Source organism: Podarcis liolepis (genome assembly GCF_965112155.1).
Source record: "Podarcis liolepis genome assembly, chromosome: 2".
Lineage (NCBI taxonomy): Eukaryota > Metazoa > Chordata > Lepidosauria > Squamata > Lacertidae > Podarcis > Podarcis liolepis.
Genome location: NC_139555.1, coordinates 14,649,961 through 14,675,520, shown reverse-complemented (window position 1 = coordinate 14,675,520; position 25,560 = coordinate 14,649,961). Strand labels below are relative to the sequence as shown.

At 46.3% G+C, this 25,560-nt stretch overlaps 2 protein-coding genes across 6 annotated transcripts in view; both read left to right on the top strand.

The window, feature by feature from the left end:
• PAN2 (poly(A) specific ribonuclease subunit PAN2) overlaps positions 1–19,632 on the top strand; it is a 39,543-nt gene extending 19,911 nt beyond the window's left edge. For 3 of the 4 annotated variants that reach the window (XM_083489856.1, XM_083489857.1, XM_083489858.1), the window contains exons 14-26: positions 424–527; positions 1,152–1,250; positions 3,261–3,337; positions 4,140–4,281; positions 7,230–7,367; positions 7,737–7,796; positions 8,462–8,552; positions 10,775–10,932; positions 11,687–11,830; positions 12,748–12,927; positions 13,546–13,639; positions 14,766–14,963; positions 18,184–19,632. In XM_083489856.1, coding sequence (XP_083345982.1) covers positions 424–527; positions 1,152–1,250; positions 3,261–3,337; positions 4,140–4,281; positions 7,230–7,367; positions 7,737–7,796; positions 8,462–8,552; positions 10,775–10,932; positions 11,687–11,830; positions 12,748–12,927; positions 13,546–13,639; positions 14,766–14,963; positions 18,184–18,218 — 1,520 coding nt within the window. In that variant the 3' untranslated portion in view covers positions 18,219–19,632. Of the gene's footprint in view, positions 1–423; positions 528–1,151; positions 1,251–3,260; positions 3,338–4,139; positions 4,282–7,229; positions 7,368–7,736; positions 7,797–8,461; positions 8,553–10,774; positions 10,933–11,686; positions 11,831–12,747; positions 12,928–13,545; positions 13,996–14,734; positions 14,964–18,183 lie in introns of all 4 variants that reach the window. The other variant, XR_014522591.1, reaches the window with a different exon arrangement.
• A 2,917-nt stretch (positions 19,633–22,549) lies between these two features.
• LOC310700415 (inactive dipeptidyl peptidase 10-like) overlaps positions 22,550–25,560 on the top strand; it is a 53,513-nt gene continuing 50,502 nt past the window's right edge. For both annotated transcript variants that reach the window (XM_083489997.1, XM_083489996.1), the window contains exon 1: positions 22,550–23,173. In XM_083489997.1, coding sequence (XP_083346123.1) covers positions 23,138–23,173 — 36 coding nt within the window. In that variant the 5' untranslated portion in view covers positions 22,550–23,137. The remainder of the gene's footprint in view (positions 23,174–25,560) is intronic.

The window sequence follows — 25,560 nt, the reverse complement described above, 5'->3', positions numbered from 1 at the left end:
CCTGGAGAGCAAGAGTGATAGGTGTGCACCGACCCCTCTCACTCTCCAGGCTTCAGGCAGCTATCCGCAAGCCTTCGGAACACAGCGGGAACTCCTGCTGTGCTCCGAAGGCTTGCGGATAGCTGCCTGAAGCCCCCACAGTGCAGCAGGAGTTCCCTGCGCTCCGGGGGCTTCAGGCAGCTTCAGCGAAAGCAACCCGGAGCCTCCGGAGTGCGGGGGGAGCTCTCCCTCTGTGCTTTGGAGGCTTCGCGTTGCTATCGCTGAAGCCAAGGAGCCTGTATTCGCTCCATAGGATGCACACAGATTTCCCCTTCATTTTTGCAGGGGGGAAAGTGCGTCCTATAGAGCGAAAAACATGGTACTTCTTGATTGGATCTTTTTGGAAATTAAAACCCCCTCCTTTTTTCCTTCCCTCCTTTTAAGATAAAATCAAGGATTATGAATTTGCTCAGATCTTAAAGCGAAGCATCTGCCTGGAACAGAACACCCAAGCCTGGTGTGAAAACTGCGAGAAATACCAACCCACGGTAAGTGGGGAGGGAACAGTTGCATAGAGCAAGCCCGTGTGAATGGACTACCTGGACCAGGGCTGCAACATTGATACAGGGGAATCTAATGTGTCTTGCAAGGCTGCATCAGCCAGTATGGGCCTGAGAACGCAAGCACTGCAGGGCACTTGATAAGAGAACTGACCACCCCAAAGTTTCTATCAGTTTCCAGGTCTCCAGCTAGTACGGTCTCAGATAAAGCATCCTTACGCTGGGAAGTTTAAATTCTTAAGCTGATACTGCAGACGGGGCAAGAAATTCTAGGGGGTAAATATGATTTCATCTCCGCTCACGTCAGCCGTCGGCATCTTAGGAAACCTCTGGTGGTGCCATCTGTTAAAAAGCAAGAGATTATTAGATCAATTTGCATTCCTTGTGACTGCAAAAACAGTGTTTCTCAAACTCGGGTCTCCAGCTGTTGTTGGACTACAACTCCCATCATCCCTAGCCAGCAGGTCAGGGATGATGGGAGTTGTAGTCCCAGCAACAGCTGGAGGCCCAAATTTGGGAAGCACTGCTGTAAAATAAAGCCGCAACAGTAGTACCAAGCATGAATCTGTGTCACTTGCTTTTACATTGCACATCTTCTCTCTGCTGTTCAAGGTCCAGACCCGCAACATCCGCTGCCTGCCAGATGTTTTGGTCATTAACTGTGAAGTAAACAGCTCCAAGGAGGCAGAATTCTGGAAGATGCAGGCAGAGGTATAGAAGAGTGCCTTTTTCTTTTTCTTTTTGGTTTCCATTCAGTTGCCTTTCGAGGGCACCCTTAAACCAGATCACTCAATACTTTGATTGCTTCCCTGTCTACTGTGGGGGAGCAGGAGCAAAAGTGCACTGTACACACTCACAAACACACACAAACACACACACAGACCCTGCCAACCAGCAATGCCAACTCCCAACCTCACTGGTTGTTCAAATAAGGTGTATGTGTAGACAATCCAGCACATGCAAGCTCATGTCAAGGTTGTCTGTTTCCAAAATAAGATTTGGGAAATGGACCTCACAATCTGAGAATATCCTCTTGGGCTCTTGTTCAGATGTGAAACCCCATGTGAATGGCCAGAGGTTTTGGAGGCAGGGCAGATGTGCGCGGTGAGTGGGTTGACGCTGTGGTCTAAACCACTGAGCCTCTTGGGTTTGCTGATCAGAAGGTCAGCGGTTCCAATCCCTGAGACAGGGTGAGCTCCCATTGCTCTGTCCCAGCTCCTGCCAGCCTAGCAGTTTGAAAGCACACCAGTGCAAGTAGATAAATAGATACTGCTCCAGCGGAAAGGTAAACAGCTTTTCCGTGCACTCTGGCTTCCATCACAGTGTTCCGCTGAACCAGTAGCAGTTTAGTTATGCTGGCCACTTAACCCAGAAAGCTGTCTGTGGACAAACAGTGGCTCCCTTGGCCTGAAAAGTGAGATGAGCGCCGCAACCCCAATGTTACCTTTGACTGGATTTAACCATCCAGGGGTCCTTTGCCTTTTACCTACCTTCTATTTGGCACAGTATAACATTTTACCTAGGGATGCGGGTGGTGCTGTGGTCTAAACCACTGAGCCTCTTGGGCTTGCCGATCAGAAGGTTGGCAGTTCAAATCCCCATGAAGGGGTGAGCTCCCGTTGCTCAGTCCTTGCTCCTGCCAATCTAGCAGTTCGAAAGCACGTCAAAGTGCAAGTAGATAAATAGGTACCGCTCCGAAGGGGAGGTAAATGGTGTTTCCGTGCACTGCTCTGGTTTCGCCAGAAGCGGCTTAGTCATGCTGGCCACGTGACCCGGAAAAACTGTCTGCGGACAAACGTTGGCTCCCTCGGCCAGTAAAGCAAGATGAGCCCCACAACCCCAGAGTCGTTCGCGACTGGACTTAACTGTCAGGGGTCCTTTACCTTTTTTTTTTAACATTCCACCTGGCCCCTCATCTTGACTCGCTCCTGGAACTGGCATGAGGAGGTAGTCAGGGTTTTGCGTTAAGTGAAATCACTCGGCATTTGACTGTACGTTTATTGAGATCTTTGAAATTTGCCATTTGGAAGAATGGCAGATGAAGGTGATCGACTACATGGAATTGGCAGAAATGACTGGCAGAATCCGAGACCAGGGAGAAGAGTTGGTGAAAGAAGACTGGAAGAAATTTAAAGACTATTTACAGAAATATTGTAAAATTAATGAATGTTAGAAGGACGTTGGAAAGAAACTAAGGGGTTTCCAGCTGTAATGCTTTAGGAGATATGAAAAAAAAAAGGTTTACAAATGGGTAAAAGCTTAATGGTAAGGATTTGCTGAACCAACAAATTGAAGTGGAATACAAAGAGGGGAGGTATGAGGAGGTCTGGGGAAATAAGCGTAAGGAAGATACGTTATGGAAAATTATTTGTTTTTTTAACTGTTTTTATGTTGTATTTTGTATTTTGTATTTTGTTTTTTCATTTTCATTGTTATATTTTAAAAACTTTTGGTGGAAAAATAGATCTTTGAAATATAAGCAGTGGATTACTGAAAGAACTAACGACGAGGAAGCTGAGATAAAACATATGTGGTGTGAAACAGCTAATAAAAAGAAGTAAAAAACAAACATCAGGAAAGGAGGGGCGGGAAGTCAAGAAGACAGTTTGTGTTGAAGAAGAAATTGGATACAGTGATAATTGTTTTGGAATATTTTTGGAGACATTAAAAATATATATAGAAAAGAGATGTTTCTACTTCTAGTTTACCTTTTATTTTCAGTATGCCTTTAAGAAGTTGATGATGAAGAAAGGTGGTCTGGAACTCCCCCAAAGTAGAGAAATACCTGTTGGAGAATGGTAAGCATTTATCATCTAGGTGTGCTTCCTAGAATAAAAACTCTACTTTTTTTGTCTAGAAAAGCCTTCTTTTTTTTTGTTCTCTCCAATTCAATCAAGGGACGCGGGTGGTGCTGTGGGTTAAACCACAGAGCCTAGGACTTGCCGATCAGAAGGTCAGCAGTTCAAATCCCTGTGACGGGGTGAGCTCCCGTTGCTCGGTCCCTGCTCCTGCCAACCTAGCAGTTTGAAAGCAGGCCAAAGTGCAAGTAGATAAATAGGTACCGCTCCGGCGGGAAGGTAAATGGCATTTCCGTGCGCTGCTCTGGTTCGCCAGAAGCGGCTTAGTCATGCTGGCCATATGACCCGGAAGCTGCATGCCGGCTCCCTCGGCCAATAAAGCGAGATGAGTGCCGCAACCCCAGAGTCGGCCATGACTGGACCTAATGGTCAGGGGTCCCTTTACCTTTACCAATTCAGGACTACTTGTGTTCTTACCCTTCCTTTAGTGATTATTTTTTTAACGGTTGAAAGGCGATATCATGTCTACCTCCGTTTTGTTTATACTACGTTATGCAGAAGAAAGGGCACAGAGCAGAAAACTGCAGCAGTAAAATGACAATGACAGTACAGATTGGGAAACGTGGAACATCATATTTAGGGTATCTAGAATTCTGTATAAACAACTTGTGCATTGCTTTGTAACGATTTGTTGGGTCTCTGGACCGTAATAAAGATTGATGATGATAAACAACTTTCAGAAAAGCTCAGACTGCATTGTATTGTACGAATCCTTCTGTTTGTGTGTTTTCTTGCCTTCCAGGAACGAATTGGGAATGGCAGAGGGAGGGCATTCTTATACCTCCATTGAAGAGCTGAAGAACATCTGGATTCCTTATTCTATCAAGATGAAGCTCTCCAAGAACAAGGAACTGGAGGTTTACAACTGGGATGAAAGCACAGAAGTACGTTATCGCTTCTGGCAAGAAAGTCGCCCCATAGTGCCTGGTTTCTAAATGCTTTCTCGGGAATTCTGTGCAGTGCTCACTTTGATACAATTAAGGGCAGCCTCTCCAGGTGTGCCGTGGCATTTGCTACCTCGGTACAGAATTATTTTAATTGTTGGATGGAAGAATGTAGAGCCAGTTTTGGCCCCTTCCTGTACAATTGTCATGCGATCTTTCAAGGCAGTGACTAACAGCTGATGCAGCAGCAGAGATTGTAAATGGAGGGCTGGGTAAATGAAAATATGAAGTAGAATACACGCCAGGAAGCTCCCAGGCACACGTCTACTGTGTGCTCCTGCAACCTGTGAAGTGGCTCTTGCAGTTAAGAAGTTCTGCCTCTTGCGACTTCAAAAGTTTTAATAATAAAATAATAATAATAATAATAATAATAATAATAATAATAATAATAATAATAATAATATCTTTATTGTCATTGCCCCCTTCGGGGACAACGAAATTACTTGACTGCTCCATAAAAACACTAATTAAACAATACAGTATAATACAGCAAGGGAGATTAGATGACTTTCAAAGTCCGGGCTTCCCATTCAGAGCCGAGTTCGCTCTGGAGAAGAAGCTGTTCTTAAGACGGCTCGTTCTTGTCTTCATCGTCCTGTATCTCCGTCCCAACGGCAAGAGCTCGAAGAGACAGTGACCAGGATGCAATGGATTTTTTGATCTCCGCAGGCAGCTGGATCGAGGCGGGTCAGGGCTGCTGATTCTTCTAGATCTGTCAGCAGCCTTTGACATGGTCGATCACGAACTCCTGGACCACCGCCTTGCCGACGTGGGGATCCAGGGCACAGTCCTTCAATGGCTGCGCTCGTTTCTCTCTGGTCGGGGACAGAGGGTGGCGCTTGGGGGGGAATTGTCATCACGCCACTCCTTGGTGTGTGGAGTGCCTCAGGGTGCAATTCTCTCCCCGATGCTTTTTAACATCTTTATGCGCCCCCTCGCCCAGCTTGTCCGGAGTTTTGGGCTGGGTTGCCATCAGTATGCTGATGACACCCAACTCTATCTGTTGATGGATGGCCATCCTGACTCGGCCCCAGACACGCTGACCAGATGTCTGGAAGCGGTGGCTGGATGGTTACGTGGGAGCCGGTTGAAGTTAAATCCTTCGAAGACAGAGGTCCTCTGGCTGGGGTGGGACGATATGGGATCGAGGGGGCAACTCCCATCTCTTGCGGGGGTGCAATTAGTGCCAGCACCGTCCGTTAAGAGTTTGGGTGTAATCTTCGATACCTCCCTCTCTATGGAGTCGCAGATTACAGCTATAACAAAGGCGGCATTTTTTCATCTCCGCCAAGCTAAGCAGTTGGCCCCTTATCTCTCTCGTCCTGACCTAGCCACTGTGATCCATGCGACGGTCACCTCCAGACTGGATTATTGTAACTCGCTCTACGTGGGGCTGCCCTTGAGACTGACCCAGAAACTCCAGCGGGTGCAGAATGCCGCGGCGAGACTCCTTATGGGGTCTTCGCTGCGAGAGCACATTCATCCGGTATTATACCAGCTGCACTGGCTCCCGGTGGAGTACAGGATCAGGTTTAAGGTGCTGGTTTTAACCTTTAAAGCCCTATACGGCCTAGGACCCTCGTACCTACGGGACCGCCTCTCCTGGTATGCCCCACAGAGAAACCTACGGTCTGCAAATAATAACATCCTCAAGGTCCCAGGCCTCAGAGAGGTTAGGCTGGCCTCAACTAGAGCCAGGGCCTTCTCGGCTGCGGCTCCAAACTGGTGGAATGCTCTGTCACAAGAGACTAGGGCCCTGCGGGACCTGACATCTTTCCGCAGGGCCTGCAAGACAGAGTTGTTCCGCCAGGCTTTTGGTCAGGGCGCAGCCTGACTCCCTCCTCTGGCAACCTGCACAGAATTTTGTTTAATCGGTTGCCATCAATTTGATTTTAACTAATTTTTATAATGAAATATTTTTAGAATGTGTTATTATTTGATTGTTTATTTGATTGTTGTTAGCCGCCCTGAGCCCGGCTTTGGCTGGGGAGGGCGGGATATAAATAAAAATTATTATTATTATTATTATTATTACTATGTCCAGTGCCTTCCTATGGCACCTTGTGGCATAAATCTGCTCTAAGGTGGAGAGTGGGCAGCCAATAATGCTCTCTGCTGCCTTAACAACCCTGCACAACCCCATCCTGTCCTGGGTAGTACAGCTTCCGTACCACACACATAAGCCATAAGTGAGCACGCTCTCAATGGCACAGTGATAGAAGGCAAGCAGCAGTTTCTGCGGAAGATGGTTTTTTCTTAGTATTCTCAAAAAGTACAGTCTCTGCTGCGCCTCAGTCATATGAGGGAAGAGTGAAGGAGTTAGGTTTAGCCCAGAGATAAGTGGGCATGGTAGCACTTCATATGTTGGGAATACTTTTGTAAAGCAGGTGAAATGATCCCTCTGGGTAAGATAGGAAGGGAAAGACCCATACTGCAGGAGGAACGGAAAGCAGGATTATGCAGATCCAATAGCATCCTCCAAAATATCCCCCCCCCGCCCCATCTCAAATAGGTGTCTGTCTATCAGTGTGAGCAGATTCAGCCAGGCTTGTTTGATAAAAATATTTAATATGAAAGTGATTATAATCCTTTTCTTTCCACCCCCCTTTTTAAGATAATTTTAATTTTTTTAATTTAATTTTTAAATGCTGTGAGAGAATCTGCCTAAGGTAGTCCATGAACGCCCAAGGTGGTCCATTAGCCTGGGGGACGTCATCCTGGTTTGTGCAGCCATTGCAACAGGATTTCAGAAAGGCTGGATCCCTGGAGTTAGAATTTAAAGGCCTGGCGTACAGTGTGTCAGTGTTTGCCAGTTTTGTTTTGTCTTGCCGCTTAAAATAACTGAAAAGAAATCTCGCCAGTTGATGAACTCTCCTTCCTCTTTGCAGCTGACTGTGTTGGATGACCAGGAGTCAACATACGTCTATGACCTTATGGCAACCATTGTACACATTCTGGACTCCCGGACTGGGGGCAGCCTGGTGGGGCACATAAAAGTGGGGGAGACCTACCACCAAAGGAAGGAGGTGAGCCAATCAGAAGAGAGTACAACCCACTGAATTTTGCATTCACCAATCTGTAATTCTCCTATCTTATCAATGGTGTTACAGCCTTCCCATGTCTGGTCCCTCCGGATGTTTTGGACTACAACTCCCATAATTCCTGACTATCTGCCATGTTGGCCAGGGCTGATGACATTTATAGACTAGAACATCTGGAGGGCATCAGATTGAGGAAGGCTGCCTTAGGAGAATCCCCTTGTTTTTCTGTTGTCATATTTGTCACAGAGCTGCCTTGGCTATAGGCAGTCGTACCTGTGTGACCGTGATTCATTCATTATCTGTAAGTGAAAATGGTATCCATTGACACATATCTTGCAACTTCCATTTGCACAGGGTGTCACACACCAACAGTGGTACCTTTTCAATGACTTTCTCATTGAGCCTGTGGATAAGGTAAGGAGATCAAGACGATTCATACTCTGTGCTCTCAATTTCTGTAAGTAACAGGTATGTAAATAAGCTTCTTTTTTTTGCATCAAGTTCACTTTGCACACTTTCTGAACCTCACATTTTGCAGAACTTTTTTGGTGTGGAGCGGAGGCAACAGCCCTAGAGGTTTTGCAGGGAAGGGGGGAAATGTCTGTCGGGAAAAGGCAGGAATCTGTGGCCTTCCAGATGTTGAACTCCATCTCCCACCAGCCCCAGTCGTCAACATTCATGGAGGGGTTACAGATTCCCCAGCCCAATGCAGAGCATAAAAGATTTCCTAACAGAAGCCCAGAGCCTTTTTGGAGATGGTCCGTGTACTTTTCCAAACTATTTCTCCAGTTACGAGGGCTAAAAGCTTGTTTTAAACACCTCTTAAATGTCTCCATTTACAAGACAACTAGCTCAGGCACCCATTCTAGCGCAAAATTACACAGTGTAAGAAACATTAAGAAATACATTAAAAGGATGCCGATGCATCCTGTTTTTTTTGCCATGGAGAAGTTGCATATTTTTCTGATGGATAAGAGCAAACAATAGGGAAGAAGACAACCCCAGAAGAACACACAGCTCAAATGCGCATGATGCTCCCATTGTTTTTTTTTATTTATTATTTGCTTTTGAATTTGCAGTGTGAGGCCGTGCAATTCGACATGAGCTGGAAGGTGCCTGCCATCCTTTATTATGTGCAGAGAAATCTCCACTCCAAGTACAATTTAACCAGTGAGTGCATGTGTGCATGTGTGCCTTTGACTACATGGAAAGAGCTGGACTCTGGAACAACAACAAAAAATGAGACTACTTCTCTGGGGCTCAGCAGAACCAAGTTCAACCATGGCCTGCTGCAGATTCCCTGGGGCAGCTAGGGTTCTTAAACCAATGCTCCACCTTCCAACCATGGTTGGTGGAGTATGGACAGACAGTGCTGGTATTGCATTGCTCAGCAACATAACCATGTCAAAACAACACGGACAGGCCTTGCTTCCAAACACTGGTGGAGAGCTGATACCTAAATGAGCTCCTTAGATATAGCTCTGCCTGTTTTCCAGTAGCAAGCTTGGCATCACAGTGTGGCTCAGGAAATACCGTAATTTTCGCTCTATAAGACGCACTTTCCCCCCTCCTAAAAAGTAAGGGGAAATGTGTGTGCGTCTTATGGAGTGAATGCAGGCTGCGCAGCTATCCCAGAAGCCATAACAGCAAGAGGGATTGCTGCTTTCGCTGCGCAGCTATCCCTCTTGTTGTTCTGGCTTCTGAGATTCAGAATATTTTTTTGCTTTCCTCCTCCAAAAACTAGGTGTGTCTTATGGTCTGGTGCGTCTTATAGAGCGAAAAATACGGTGCCTGTTTTTTCCCCCTCCCCGTGCAGTCAGTGTCTTACATCACCACTTGGTTATTCATCTTTGATCCGTTATTCACATATTTGATGTATTCATATGATAATTTAGCCATTGCTTTTGAATTTTCATTGACCAGGGAGGAAAGCGCTGTCTCTGCCCTGTTGATAAATAGTTTTGTGGCTGAAACAGGCCCTGTGTTGTCAGCCTCCCTCACAGCCCCTGCGCCCCCATATCTTGACCTCCACATCTGTCCCCTCCCTGTTTTGCCTAATACTGATGCCAAGTAGGAAATTCCAGTGAAACATCCCTTTAACACTAAGCAAAATAGCTCTCCCCTCCTTCACAAGGGATGGGGTGTTGTGAGGTAGTCATATGCCACAGAGATTAAGGGGGCAAAGCTGAGTGGGTTCTGCAAGGAACTGTGTTGAAATCAAGAGGAAGTGAAACCGACTGATCATCACTACATCACGAAAAGGATTGTCTGCGTTTCTGATGTAGACCAGAAACCACTGCTTTGGGGTGAAACTTTGGCACCTTGGTGTAGCTCCCAGGCCGCTGCATAAAACGGACCACTTCGCTACACAGCCCCAAGTGTCCTGATTATTCCACAGGCACCAATGTTTTTTGGCATGTCTGCTGTACAGTGTCCGTGTGTCTTGAATAATTTGGAATGTAAACTTGCGTTGCTCGACAGAGCTTGGTTACATACCATCGGATCCGTTTTGGCATGTTTCCTGTGTCACAATGGATCGATGTGATCCGCGTCAGTGCTGGAACACCTGTGCTCTGGATACGATCTTAACAGGAAAATCCCGAACTTGTAAAGTATTGTGGTTCATTACTGGAAATCCTCTAGCTGAATTGGCCCTGTGATATTGGCAGGTTTTCCTTTAAACTGTTCTGGGCCCTCTCTTCCTCACGTAGGTTTGAATAAGTCAGCCTTTTTTTTCTTGCTGATTACACTGTTTTTGAGAAATTGGATATACAGTGGACGCTCGGGTTGCGAACGTGATCTGTGCGGGAGGCGCGTTCGCAACCCGCAGTGCCGCGTCTGTGCACATGGGGGTTGCGATTTGGTGCTTCTGCACATGTGTGAGCGCCAAAACCCGGAAGTAACCCGTTCCAGTACTTCCGGGTTTTGGCGTGTATGTATCCCGAAAACGCGCAACCTGAAGTGTCTGTAACCTGAGGTATGACTGTAACTGTATACAGTGGTACCTCTAGATACGAACGGGATCCGTTCCGGAGCTCCGTTCGCATCTAGAGGTAAACGTATCTAGCGACAGCACGTCTGCGCATGCGCGTGTCGGTTTTCGCCGCTTTTGCACATGCGCGTGATGTCATGTTGAGCGTCTGCGCATGTGCAAGTGGTGAAAACTGGAAGTAACATGCTCCGTTACTTCCGGGTTGCTGTGGAGCGCAACTCGAATGCGCTCAACTTGAAGCAAATTTAACCGAAGGTATGACTGTATTAGAAGAAACTTGTCGCTATGAGGCCTCCTGTGGAACTCCCCTGGGCTGCTTCCTTCATTCAGACTGCCATCTCAGAAGGCATCCTGGAACTGAGCACAACAGCTGATCTCAGATTTTCTTTCCCTCTTTCAGTTAAGAACCCTATCGAAGCCAGTGTGCTGCTCGCCGAGGCCTCGCTCGCCCGTAAGCAGCGCAAGTGTCACGCCACTTTCATTCCGCTCATGCTGAATGAGATGCCGCAGGTTGGGGACCTGGTGGGGCTGGATGCTGAATTTGTCACCCTCAACGAGGTAGGCATTGCATTGCGGGGAGAGGGGGGAGGTCAGTTGGGAGGACTGGAATAATAATAATAATAATAATAATAATAATAATAATAATAATAATAATAATAATTTATTTATACCCCGCCCATCTGGCTGGGCTTCCCCAGCCACTCTGGGTGGCTTCCAAAAAAAAAAATATTAAAATACTGTAATACATCAAACATTAAAAACTTCCCTAAAGAGGGCTGCCATCAGATGTCTTCTAAAAGTCTGGTAGTTGTTGTTCTCTTTGACATCTGGTGGGAGGGCATTCCACAGGGAGGGTGCCACTACCAAGAAGGCCCTCTTCCTGGTTCCCTGTAACTTGGCTTCTCGCAGTGAGGGAACCGCCAGAAGGCCCTTGGCGCTGGACCTCAGCGTCCGGGCAGAACGATGGGGGTGGAGATGCTCCTTCAGATATACAGGACCGAGGCCGTTTAGGGCTTTAGAGGTCAGCACCAACACGTTGAATTGTGCTCGGAAACGTACTGGGAGCCAAGACTGGTGTTATATGGTCTCGGCGGCCGCTCCCAGTCACCAGTCTGGCTGCCGCTTTCTGGATTAGTTGTAGTTTCCGGGTCACCTTAAAAGGTAGCCCCATGTAGAGCGCATTGCAGTAGTTCCTGAACCTCTCGCCTGTAGGCCTTTGAGCAGCGGCCTCTTCAAAGGGCCAATGGGAGCTCTTCTTTGTGAGGAGGCCACACAGAACATAATTCGTTCACCCCTTGAAAATACACAATAGGAGGAAGCTGAGCTTCGCAGTGACGGGACCAAATCCACTATCAAGCCAAGTCAGATGTCGGTGGCCAGGATTACGTGTGTGAGGGGGCAGGGTCCCAACGAGGGCGTTCCCTTCATCGATGATTACATTTCCACGCAAGAACAGGTAGGCAGCTTTCTCTGCGAAAACCTTGCAGAGCTCATCTGGCTCTCCCTACTAAGGAGGCTTTAGACAAGTTGGTCCCCTACTCTCTTCATCTCAAGAACTTTCCTTGATAGGATAGTGTTATCTCCATTCCACGTGGCACTAGCTGTGCTGTGAAGCCCAGTCCTTGTCCTTCAGTCCTGGATGGTGAGAGATGGGCATGCAGAAAGCTGTTTGGGATGGGCTAACACGAGGAGGTACGGGTGGCGCTGTGGTCTAAACCACTGAGCCTAGGACTTGCCGATCGGAAGGTCGGTGGTTCGAATCCCCGCGACGGGGTGAGCTCCCCTTACTCGGTCCCTGCTCCTGCCAACCTAGCAGTTTGAAAGCACGTCAAAGTGCAAGTAGATAAATAGGTACCGCTCCAGCGGGAAGGTAAAGGGCGTTTCCGTGCACTGCTCTGGTTTTGCCAGAAGCGGCTTAGTCATGCTGGCCACATGACCCAGAAAAACTGTCTGCGGACAAACATCAGCTCCCTCGGCCAGTAAAGCAAGATGAGCGCCGCAAGCCCAGAGTCGTTTGCGACTGGACTTAACTGTCAGGGGTCCTTTACCTTTTTTTAACACAGGGTCCTGGGGGCTGAATGTGGTCCTCTAGCCCTCTCTGTCTGGCCCTTGGGACTTTCCATAGGCCATACCCCTCACCCTCCTTGAGTGTTTTTGCCAGACAAAGCCTCCTGCTTGCCTCAACGTATTGCTCCAGCCACCACTGACATGTGGTCTCAAGACATTGCCCAGAAAGGGAACATGGCCAGCAGATTAAAAATGTTTCCCTACTCCAGGCGAACAGAATGAGCTGTCGTTCTCTGTGAACTAAAAGAAGCCTTGGCATTGAATGCAATGTTTTCTTCCTTTCCATCTTCCTTTGCCCCTTCTTAGGTGGTGGATTACCTCACTCAGTACTCGGGAATCAAGCCGGGGGATCTGGATGCCAAAATCTCCTCCAAACACCTCACCACCCTCAAATCCACCTACCTGAAACTACGCTTCCTCATCGATGTCGGGGTCAAGTTTGTGGGTCATGGGTTGCAAAAAGACTTCCGGGTCATCAACATCATGGTGACTGCTTCCGTTTTGAACCTTGACGTATATGTCCCTCATGTATATATGTTTGGGCCTCTGCATGTGAAGGAGCTGACAATGTACAGGGATTTCTTAGCAGACAAATCAGTGGGGAAAGGCTTTCTTGACAGTAGGAAGATTCAGAAACCACAGAAATAGATTGTTGCCTCTAAATGCTTGTGCCAAAATAAGCCGTTCATCTGGCAAACTTTTATGGGACCATCAAGTCCACCACGATAAGGAACAGGTGGTACCCCTATCTTCAGTGGATAAAAACTATTGAAACAAAAGACATTCGGTGGAAACTAAAGACGCTATGCTTGTGGCTGAGGATAATAGTTTGAACCCTTCCAATGGATATGGGGGGTGGGGGGGGTGGGAAGGGAGGGAAAGGAAAAAATTGTAAGAGAAATTTAAAATTGGAAGGAGATAATATAATGTATGTAAAAATCCCAAACTCAAATAAAACTTCAAAAAACAAACAGAAAAAACTTTTTAAAAGCAGCAAGTGTTATGCTTCTGCCTGGATTTTTTGCAAGTCTAGGACTGTTTAGCTGAGTGCCTTCAGGACTCATATGCTCCCAGAACATAACTGGACCTCGCCTGTTCTTGCAGGTTCCCAGGGACCAGGTGATTGACACCGTCTACCTGTTCCACATGCCCAGGAAGAGGATGATCTCGCTGCGCTTCCTTGCCTGGTATTTTTTGGGTCAGTAAAGACCTTATTCGGTGCCTATCTATCTCCCAGCCAGCCCGAACTCGCTGCCAAGGATTCCCTCGAGCACAGTAATTCCCTTTGCATCTGTGTCAAGGGGATCGAAATGTCCTTTACGCCCCCAGCCTAGTGCTGGAGTTGAGAATTCAGAGTTGAGAATTTGAGCCCGTAGAGCTGAACTGGAGAACATCAACAGACAGAGCTCCAAGGAGGGGAGGGTCTGAGGAGGGGATTGGGTCAATACCAGGGCCTGACGGTTGGGTATGCTGTTTCCTAGATTTGATAGACTGAAGAAGGGCAAATCCTTTGCCCTAAGCAGCAACCGTTAGAAGTAGGCAAGGCCGCATCAAGCAGTTGGTCCCTTACCTTTCCCGCCCCGACCTGGCCACAGTGATCCATGCGACGGTCACCTCCAGGCTTGACTACTGTAATTCGCTCTACGCGGGGCTGCCCTTGAAGCTGTCCCAGAAACTCCAGCAGGTGCAGAATGCTGCAGCGAGGCTCCTCACGGGGTCTCTGCCATGGGAGTATATTCACCCAGTGCTTTTCCAGCTGCACTGGCTCCCGGTGGAGTACAGGGTCAGATTTAAGGTGCTGGTTTTGACCTTTAAAGTCATTCACAGCCTAGGACCCTCGTACCTACGGGACCGCCTCTCCCGGTATGCCCAACGGAGGACCTTAAGGTCCATAAATAGCAACACCCTAGTGGTCCCGGGCCCTAAAGAAGTTAGATTAGCTTCAACCAGAGCCAGGGCCTTTTCAACACTGGCCCCGGCCTGGTGGAACGCTCTGCCTCAGGAGACCAGGGCCCTGCAGGATCTGATTTCTTTCCGCAGGGCCTGTAAGACAGAGTTGTTCTGCCTGGCCTTTGGCTTGGAGCCAGTTTGATTCCCTCCCCCTCTTTCTTTTCCTTTCTCCTCCTGCAATGAGGCTGCATTTTAATGTTTCAATCTTTTAATGTTGTATTAAAATTTTATTTTTAAGTTGTATTCATTCAACTTGTTTTTATTAATACTTGTTAGCCGCCCTGAGCCCAGCCTTGGCTGGGGAGGGCGGGGTATAAATAAAAATTATTATTATTATTATTAGCCACCGGCTGGATTCTTTCTGTTTCCCATAGATCTGAAGATCCAAGGGGAGACTCACGACAGTATTGAAGATGCACGCACTGCCCTCCAGCTGTACAGGAAATATGTGGAGCTGAGCACTGGGGGCTTGGAGCCCGAGGAGTTCCGCAAAGTGCTGAAGGGCCTGTACGAGAAAGGGAGGAAGATGGACTGGAAGGTGCCTGAACCTGATGGCCAAAGCAGCCCCAAGAGTAAGGGCCCAGTTTTCTTTCTTTCTTTCCAATTATATTTATATTAAGTTTCTACATTTTTAACACATACAATCAAACCACAATTTTGTCTTTTCTCTAATTTTTGTTTACTTCCCATCCCATTTTCCATGCAGTGGTTGTTTCTCCCCTTCTGCTGCTCCCTATCTTCTATCTATCAAATCGTAACCACAGTATTATAATCTAATTACTTCTGTGGCTCATAGCTTGAATTCTGCTTGTGAGCTCATTGTATTTCTCTTAGGTAATCTGGAAAAGGCATCCATTCTTCCTTAAAACACTCATCATTAGATCCTCTTAATTTTGCATAGTCCATTATCTTACTTATCCATTCTTCTTTAGTGGGGACGTCTTCTTCCTTCCATTTCTGCGCACAAAGAATCCTAGCTGCTGCTGTTACATACATAAACAACTTTAACATTTTCTTTGGGGTTTCCACCTCTATAATCCCAGGACCCAATTTTCTACCAGGCATTGTGTGAATGTGCTTGAGGATAACTGAGCCCACATGTGAGCCCACTTCCATCTATGTGTTTGCAACTGTCGTATTCCTTCTTGCCTATTGCGTTTTGTACACATGCACACAACATAAAAGTTGGATGGTCAGCACCTTCAGAACTGTATGCCTCAACTTTTTCCATGCCGCTACAGGCAATGGGAAGCGGGTGGCACTGTGGGTTAAACCACAGAGCCTAGGACTTGCCGATCAGAAGGTCAGTGGTTCGAATCCCCACGACGGGGTGAGTTCCTGTTGCTCGGTCCCTGCTCCTGCCAACCTAGCAGTTCAAAAGCACGTCAAAGTGAAGTGCAAGTAGATAAATAGGTACCACTCCGGCGGGAAGGTAAACGGCGTTTCCGTGCGCTGCTGTGGTTTGGCAGAAGCGACTTAGTCATGCTGGCCACATGACCCGAAAGCTGTACGCCGGCTCCCTCGGCCAAGAAAGCGAGATGAGCGCCGCAACCACAGAGTTGGCTACGACTGGACCTAATGGTCAGGGGTCCCTTTACCTTTACCTTAAAGGCAATGAGCAGAATTTGGTTAAGGTTTGAATTCCCAGCATCTTATGTCAATTGATAGATAGAATCTTTATTTGCGTCACCCACAAGTCATAGCAAAGGAATCAAATGCAATAAAATACAGATATAGCTAGATTGGTTGGCTGTACAAAATACATTCTAAGAATTTACATCTATACATATGAAAGAGTTAATGGCTGTCCTTGACCAGAAATAAAACACATGAATGAGTGGGCTTTCTTTACTCTAGGCATTAAACAGGTTAGTCAGATGGTAGATCTTCTTCTTATTTCTCCAGTTAAAAAATTTGCCCTGTTTGCCGTCACTTGGTAATGTTAGTCTGCAAGAAGATGAACAACCTGATATAGATAATAGATAAGCTCGTTATGCAGATCTTTATAAAGAGAACAAGCTAGTAGTACATGCGCTGCAGATTCGATACTGCCGTCTCCACATGGACATACCGTATTTTTCCATGTATAACATGCCCCCGTGTATAAGACTACCCCTATTTTGGGGGAGGATTGCCCAGAGTTTTTGAGCTTTTGGGGGAATGCAAAAAATCACTAACCCGACTGGCAAATGCTGATAATCGCTCATGTCGCCGAAGCAAACATGTGTCTGCCTGCTCACCAAGAGGAGACAGCAATCGCACGCTCAATTGACGAAGCGGCAGCCAATCCACAGCAACCCTTGCCGCAGCAACCAATCACCCACCGGATAAACGCAGCAGCAACCAATCGTAAGCAGCACTTTACTCGGCCACCAGTCTCACCCACAAAATTGCCACTGAACAGCTCCTGCTCCCGGCTGCAACCAATCACTCATCTCCCCCCACGCACTACCCATGTATAAGATGACCCAAGTTTTTAAACATGCTTTTAGAGTAAAAAAAAAAGCTCTTCTTATACACAGAAAAGTACGGTAATCGTTTTCCAAGCGGAATGTGATGGAAACAACCCTCAAATACGGCTGGCGGCAGTACATTCAAACTTGCATAGGTGAAAGTACGTCTGTGTTTCATTTTTTTTTAAAAGATATTTATTGAAAGAATTTTTGAATATAAGAAAAAATAAAAAAATAAACATACAAAATAATAAGCAGTTGAAAACAAACATTAATTTTCAATAACATAACTTCCATACCCTTATTTCCGCCGACCTCCTCATACTTCCCTTCTTTGTATTCCATTTCAGTTTGTTAGTTCAACAAATCCTTACCAATAAACTTTTACCCATTTAAAATCCTTTTTTCATATCTCCTAAAGCATTACAGCTGGAAACCACTTAGTTTCTATCCAACATCTTTCTAACATTCATTCATTTTACAATATTTCTTTAAATAGTCTTTAAATTTCTTCCAGTCTTCTTTCACCGACTCTTCTCCCTGGTCTCGGATTCTGCCAGTCATCTCAGCCAATTCCATGTAGTCAATCACCTTCATCTACCATTCTTCCAGAGTGGGTAGATCTTGTGTCTTCCAATACTTAGCGATGAGTATTCTGTGTTTCAAAACTGTTAAGTCTCCTCCGCATATCCTATCTGCAAAACTTAAGTAGGAGCATCTTATGCACCGTATTTTTCGCTCTATAGGACGCACCGGACCATAGGGCGTACCAGACCATAGGAGGGGGGAGAACAGAAAAAAATAATTCTCCCCCTCTCTGCTCAGCGCCCCTTCAGCGAAGTGGCAGGAGAAACGAAGCCGCTTCCATTTTCCCTCCCGCTTCGCTGAAGGGGCGCTGCGCAGCTCTCCCTCTCTGCTGAAGCCGGGAGAGTCTTACTCGCGCCATGCTCCAAAGGCTTCGCGTTGCTATCGCTGAAGCCAAGGAGCCTGCATTCGCTCCATAGGACGCACACACATTTCCCCTTAATTTTTGGAGGGGGAAAAGTGCGTCCTATAGAGCGAAAAATACGGTATATGGAGAATGATTTCAGTGATGCACGGGCACCGAGAGCAAATAGCATTCCTGAAAGGTTTATCACGCTAATTGGTTCAAGATGTGGATCCCTCGAATCTCTGACCTTTCCTCCAGGAAACCCTGCCACCTTTTGTTCCCCAAAGTCCAGAGTCTTCTTTATGATGCTGGGCCATGGATCCTATCAACAAGTTGTTTAGAGCTAGGTGGTTGCCGGCTGCCGTTCCATGGTTCACACAGTGCTGTCTTTTCATATTTCTCCGACAGGTGCCGCTGTGTTCCCAACAGTGCTGTCCCTCTGATCCTCAAGACCTCGCCAAATCCCGTCTTTTCTGTGCTCTCTTCAGGAGGGGACTGTCAAAGAATCTGCTCCCCGAGACCTGGACTTCCTAGGACGTGGATTATAATGCATATGCATGTATGGAAAGGGAAGGCTGTGGTAGTTAGCAGGCACTCTGCACATTTCCAGGGGCCAAGGGAATTCTGCCAGAGTGCCTCTGTCCCTGTTTTCCTTGCCAGTCCTTGTAGATCCCAAAAATCCTACATAACTAGGGACAAGAGAGTGTGTACAGCAGTACCCTTTGGTAACCACATGGGGGCATGGTTACACAGAAAGAGCTGTTCTCGTGGTTTGAATGCTGAACATACACACTTCTCGAGGGCACTTAACGCCAGACTATTCTCACATGTATTTTGTATAAAAGGGGTGAGTGAAGCCAGATCTGTGACTTGCTCCGATCCATCCTTTCTGTGTCCATTGATGCCATTAGCAGAGCCGAACTGGATGAGCTTGCACCTGTTTTATCTTCTGGCTCGGAACTGTTCCTGAAACAACGTAGATCTGGACTCCACTGCCGTGGGACTTCCGTGGCTTTTAAACTGTTTTGTATTTTGTCCGTGAATTGTGGTCAAGGCGTCTACGAAATGTAATCAAGCTGTAAAAACACTGCCAGTGCTTCAGATACTCCTTTGTAGTCCTGCCTTTCCTTTGCTTGCCTGTCCTGTTTGCTTTCTTCTTCTTTTTTCATTTTGAATTGCAGTCATCCCTGGTCCCCCTGCAAATATGATGTCATTAATGTGTATCTACAAAGCCAGGCTTTACAACACTTCCAGCTTCAGAACTCTGCCCCAAACCTTGTGCCAAGCAAGTCTTGATGACCAGGGAGTGCACTGTGTGTGTGTGTGTGTGTGTGTGTGTGTGTGTGTGTGTGTGAGAGAGAGAGAGAGAGAGAGAGAGAGAGAGAGAGTTAGTTAGTTTGTGGCAGAATTGAGAATGATTTTAAAGGGCATAATATCAAACAGAAAGAGGAGAATATATTGGGATACTGAAGTAGAGAGGAAATGAATGGCGAAAAGGTAAATGGCAGCTAAAGTTGGATTCATCTGTGAAAAAGGCAGGCCTTCTGTATGGGACGCTATGGAGCCAATCGTGGTTTAGGATGTGCACTTGCCCCTAAGAGAAGGGCTCAGGAGCCATGAGATATCAAAAGCAGAGCAGCTAGAGACATTAAGAGTGTTGGTTTTGGGTGGGGGACTTTTTTTAGCCAGTGGGCCGGATCTTTTTACCTCCCTTCTCAGTAGGAGTGGATAGCTGTGAATGGGATATTACATAATTTTAGCTCCACCCACTCTTTGCACCCTCCCCTGAATGTTACCCTCGATGAAATGTGGTCCTAAGGCTGACAATCGCCACTTTTAATAAAATGACTTGCTTTCTCTTGTGACTGATGCTTCTAAGGGATGGGGTTACGTTGCGAGACCTGCACTTACCTGTTCGTTGAACACTCGCCCTGCATTTTTCCATGACAGCAGGCTCCTCATGAGTCACCTTCCAGGAAATGGCAGGAGCCTAAGAGCTGGCTCACACATCCATTGTCCTCTCAATCATAATGCACTTCTTCCAGACAGATAAGTGCCCAGTTAAGTGACAACCTTAAGGAATATCTGTCTTGACAGCATTTTCTCTTATGGATTAGCAACATGCCAGGATCCCAGGACCCCATTGGCCAGTAACAAATCTGTCAGTGGCACCAAACCCCAATATCCAGGTTTGATTGGTCAAGAGACCCAAAGGAAAGAAAAAGCATTGAAAATACATTATTTTTTGGGGGGGGGAGACTTTTCTTATGAGGGATAGTGCCCAATCCGAGGAAAATGCTGCCTGCCGTATTTCATCTAAAGATTTGCATAGATCACAGAATTTATTTTCCTATTGTTGAATTGGATGAATCCCAAGCCAGAATTAAGATTGCCAGAAGAAATGAGAACCTCAGATATGCAGATGACACAACATTGATGGCAGAAAGTGAGGAGGAATTAAAGAACCTTCTAATGAGGGTGAAAGAGGAGAGCGCAAAATATGGTTTGAAGCTCAACATCAAAAAAACGAAGATCATGGCCACTGGGCCCATCACCTCCTGGCAAATAGAAGGGGAAGAAATGGAGGCAGTGAGAGATTTTACTTTCTTGGGCTCCATGATCACCGCAGATGGTGACAGCAGTCACGAAATTAAAAGACGCCTGCTTCTTGGGAGAAAAGTTATGACAAACCTAGACAACATCTTAAAAAGCAAAGACATCACCTTGCCAACAAAGGTCTGTATAGTTAAAGCTATGGTTTTCCCAGTAGTGATGTATGGAAGTGAGAGCTGGACCATAAAGAAGGCTGATCGCCGAAGAATAGTTGCTTTTGAATTATGGTGCTGGAAGGACAGAGCGTGAAGCTGAGGCTCCAATACTTTGGCCACCTCATGAGAAGAGAAGACTCCCTGGAAAAGACCCTGATGTTGGGAAAGATGGAGGGCACAAGGTAAGGGGACGACAGAGGACGAGATGGTTGGACAGTGTTCTCGAAGCTACCAGCATGAGTTTGACCAAACTGCGGGAGGCAGTGGAAGACAGGAGTGCCTGGCATGCTCTGGTCCATGGGGTCACGAAGAGTCGGACACGACTAAACGACTAAACAACAACTGTTGAATTTTGAGCGGTTAGCTTCAGAATGTACTTAAAATGACCGGACAGTGAGCCGGTCCCATAGGCAGCTATTACACCAGGACTCACTTTTGTGGGCTGACCTCAGGTCAAGGTTTGTTGCTGGGTGCCTAGCTATTTTATGCTCTTGAATTTTAAAACTTTGTGCTCCATTCTTCTCTTGGATGCTTATATTTTTGAATACTTAGTGCTTTGTTGCGTCTTGAGCAACATTTATATCCTGAGTGGAATATAAGTGGAAATTGCCAAGAAACCAGACAAAACCCCTATTGAAGGAGAATTACATGAAGATGATGTACAGGTGGTACACAACACCAGTGCAGTTAGGGAAAATGTACAAAACTAGTTCAAATATATGTTGGAAGTGTAAGGAAAAGGAGAGGACATTTTATCATATGTGGGATTGTAAGGTAATTTAAAAAATTTGGGAAATGATATACAATGAATTGAAGAAAATGTTCCATTTAACATTTGTTAAAAAACCTGAAGCATTTTTATTAGGGATTGTAGGGAAAGATCTGCCAAAAAAGCTGAAAAACATCTTCATGTATGCGACAACGGCCACGAGAGTTCTGGTAGCACAAGGATGGAAGACTGAAGAAAAATTGATGGACCATGCCTAACTGGAAAAACTGACATACAAGCTACGGGACAAGGATAACTGTGACTTTAAAGATGAATGGGAACGCTTCACAAAGTATTTGAAGACGCAACAAAGCGAACTGGACTTCTTGGCTGGCTTTGAATAAACATTCACAAACTTTTTATTGATAGTAATCAGCTAAATAGTTTGAGGATTTATACAACTGTGTAACATGGAGAAAACAGCATTTTTAGAGAAATCAAAGACTGGAACTGAGGGAAGTTGGGGGGTGGGGGGTTCTTTGGGGGGAGGGAGGGGAGAGGAAAAATGGGGGGGAAACAAGGATGATGTTTCTGGATAATATGTTTTGTTTTAATTTTGAACAAATGTTATTTAAAAAAAGAAAGAAATCAGACAAAACCATACCATAGGCCTTTGAACCCGTCAGTCACTCCTGAGCTTCAGTTTACAAGTAATATTTGCGGAAGTAGCTGATATAATGGCAGTATGGATGGCCTTTATGTATGAAGAAGGTGAGTTGAAACTAAATTAAGTAAAGGGGTCCATTAAATTCTATTGGCTGCGGTTATGCATAGGTTTGCATTGGAGAGAAATTGAGTTTTTATGGAGGAATTGCTAAGGAGTGGACCTGCGAGTACCATTGTTAAGTGTAGGTGATCGCTTTCAATATTGTGGCCCACTTCAAACTCCATTACAAACTTACGTGCAAATCGTGAGATTGCGCTATAATCTATGGCACTGCCTTCTTAAATTGTGGTGCCCAGAATTGGTCACAGTACAGTGGTGCCTCGGGTTACATACGCTTCAGGTTACATACGCTTCAGGTTTCAGACTCCGCTAACCCATAAATAGTGCTTCAGGTGAAGAACTTTGCTTCAGGATAAGAACAGAAATTGTGCTCTGGCGGCGCAGCGGCAGCAGGAGGCCCCATTAGCTAAAGTGGTGCTTCAGGTTAAGAACAGTTTCAGGTTAAGAACGGACCTCCGGAACAAATTTAAGTACTTAACCCGAGGTACCACTGTATTCCAGGAGCGGTCTGATCAGGACACAATAGACTGGTACTATTATTTCCCTTGATCTGGACTCTATACTTCTGTTGATGCAGCCTAAAATAGCATAGCTATTTGACAGAGCTTCCCTGCGTTGAGTAAGTTCTTGGAGCTGGTGGCTTTTGCAGGGCTTTCAAGCCCTTTGAAAATTTGGGGATCTGGTGCCGCCCAACTTGGGATCCCTCTGTAATCGTTTAGCTCCTCCCAACCCTGTATCCTAAACAGTTAACGTACCTTCTAGGTTCCTGCCTGAACATTTCCTCCCTTCCATCCTCCTTAATTGGCCATGCTCCCTGCCAAGCCATTGGCAGGATTTCCCCCCCTTTATTTCTTTTCTTTTTGCTGAGGGAGCCCAGATTGCGGTCTGTCATCTTGATTGATCCCCTCCTTCTCCAGCTCAGGTCAGTATATCAAGTGTTCGCCAAGGGGGGGTTTCTGCAAGAAATGGCCTAGTGACGCTGGCTGCCACTTCTGAAGAGCAAGAGGACCTGACGGATCTCCAGAGGGGCGAAGAGAGAGGAGAATATACATTCCTTGTCTTGTGCGGTGGGAGTTCTCTCCAGTAAAAACCCTCAGCATGATTGCTACCCATCAGAACATGACAACCGCTCTGGTGAGTTCTGCCTGTAGGTTCAGCTACCCTGAAACTGTCTGTGTGTGTGTGTGTGTGTGTGTGTGTGTGTGTGTGTGTGTGAGAGAGAGAGAGAGAGAGAGAGAGAGAGAGAGAGATGGATAAGACAGACTTAGGGCTTCTTTCGCACTCTGGTTCGCCCCAGTATTGAAACTTGGGAAAGTATTTTTTTGGTAGAAAACCCCAAAAACCGTGGGCCTAATTTAGTTGAAAGCTGATTTCATCACATGTGCTGTTTTGCACATTGCACTTTGCGGGTTAGATCCAAATTGTTAACATTAGTTTTGCATAGTGGGTCAGACGTGCTTTCTCCTTCTATACGAGGCTTTTACAGGCGCTAAAAACCTCCTACACACTTTGGCAGGGGGTGGGATGGAGAAGAAGGGAAATGCCTGACTAAAAACATCCATTATTGGGGAGTTTATTTGATATTTATATTTTTAAAAGCATTCCAAAACGTTTGTCCTGGCTGTATCGAGGTGATTCTACATTGCAGTTCACAATGTGTGATACTGCTATGGTTGGACAGTAACCAAAACAAATTAAAAACTGAATGGATGTCTAATGTCTCATCTGTTTGGTATTATGAGACCTGTTATATGCTCCGAAGAATTGCCGGTGTTTCCCTCACTCATCTAAACAGGTATCTCCCTCCCCCACCCCATCCTTTTTTCTGTTCAAGGCATCATTTAAAGGGGTACATTTAACACTGAGAATTCTAGATAAGGGGCAGCTGTTCTCTCTTTGCTTCAGGAGAGGGGGGGGAGTTAGGATGCTTTCTAGTGCAGAGTACTTGAGCAGTTCTGAGGTGATTATATGGTCTGCAGAATGAAGTTATAAGACTAAGAATCCTGGACTACACTGCATCAGACTGCAGGACGTGTCTTATGTTTTTGAACGCTTTCCCACCTTTAAATCTACAACAAACTTCTCAACAGGCCATAGACTAGAAATTGGAGAGAGCGAGAGAGAGAGAGGTTTTGCGTAACCCTTTCCATGGCATGTGAATTTACCTACTTACCCAGGTAGGGTGACTGAAGAGTAATTTCATGCACTCAAGGCTGTCAAGTAACAGTGAAAAAGGAGGAGAATTAGCCCAGGTTATATAGCACAGACACCACTAAATTGTGCCCATGCAGTGCCTAAAAGTGACCAGTGTGGACTCATGACATCACTGGCTTGAATTTATCTTATTTATTGACCATTTCCCTGACACCTAACTCCTTGTGGTGCTACCACAAATGAGGATTGTCTCACCAGCGACATCTGCCCGCCAATATTAACTGACATCCTATTAGTTGTCTTGAGAATATGCAGTGTGTTCCTCTACTGGGGTTATGTGGGGCAGGGGCAATGAACCAGTTCAGATATGCCGTGGGATCCTGCTCTTGGCAGTAGTTGGCAGATGTGATAGAGGCGCCCAGACTGCTTCGGTTAAATAGCACTCACAACCTGGAGCTGCCCAGTACAGTGGTACCTCGGGTTAAGTACTTAATTCATTCCGGAGGTCCGTTCTTAATCTGAAACTGTTCTTAACCTGAAGCAGCACTTTAGCTAATAGGGCCTCCCGCTGCCGCCGCACCGCCGAAGCACGATTTCTGTTCTCATCCTGAAGCAAAGTTCTTAACCTGAGGTACTACTTCTGGGTTAGCGGAGTCTGTAACCTGAAGCGTCTGTAACCTGAAGCGTATGTAACCCAAGGTACCACTGTACTTAGATTCTGTCCTGTAGTGGTGGAGAACTTTGTACCCTCCAGCTGTGGCTGAACTTCAGCTCCCATCAGCCCCAGGCAGCATTGCCAATAGCCAGGGGTGATGTGGGACTTTATGACATCTAGAAGACCACAACATCTGGAGGTTCATTGTCCCTGCTTTATAGTGAAACCAGCTAACTCTAGGCATCATGGATATACAGTGGTACCTCGGGTTAAGTACTTAATTCGTTCTAGAGGTCCATTCTTAACCTGAAACTGTTCTTAACCTGAAGCACCACTTTAGCTAATGGGGCCTCCTCCTGCTGCTGCGCCGCAGGAGCACGACTTCTGTTCTCATCCTGAAGCAAAGTTCTTAACCTGAGGTACTATTTCTGGGTTTTGTTGTTGTTGTTTAGTCGTTTAGTCGTGTCCGATTCTTCGTGACCCCATGGACCAGAGCACGCCAGGCACTCCTGTCTTCCACTGCCTCCCGCAGTTTGGTCAAACTCATGTTCGTAGCTTCGAGAACACTGTCCAGCTATCTTGTCCTCTGTCGTCCCCTTCTCCTTGTGCCCTCCATCTTTCCCAACATCAAGGTCTTTTCCAGGGAGTCTTCTCTTCTCATGAGGTGGCCAAAGTATTGGAGCCTCAGCTTCACGATCTGTCCTTCCAGTGA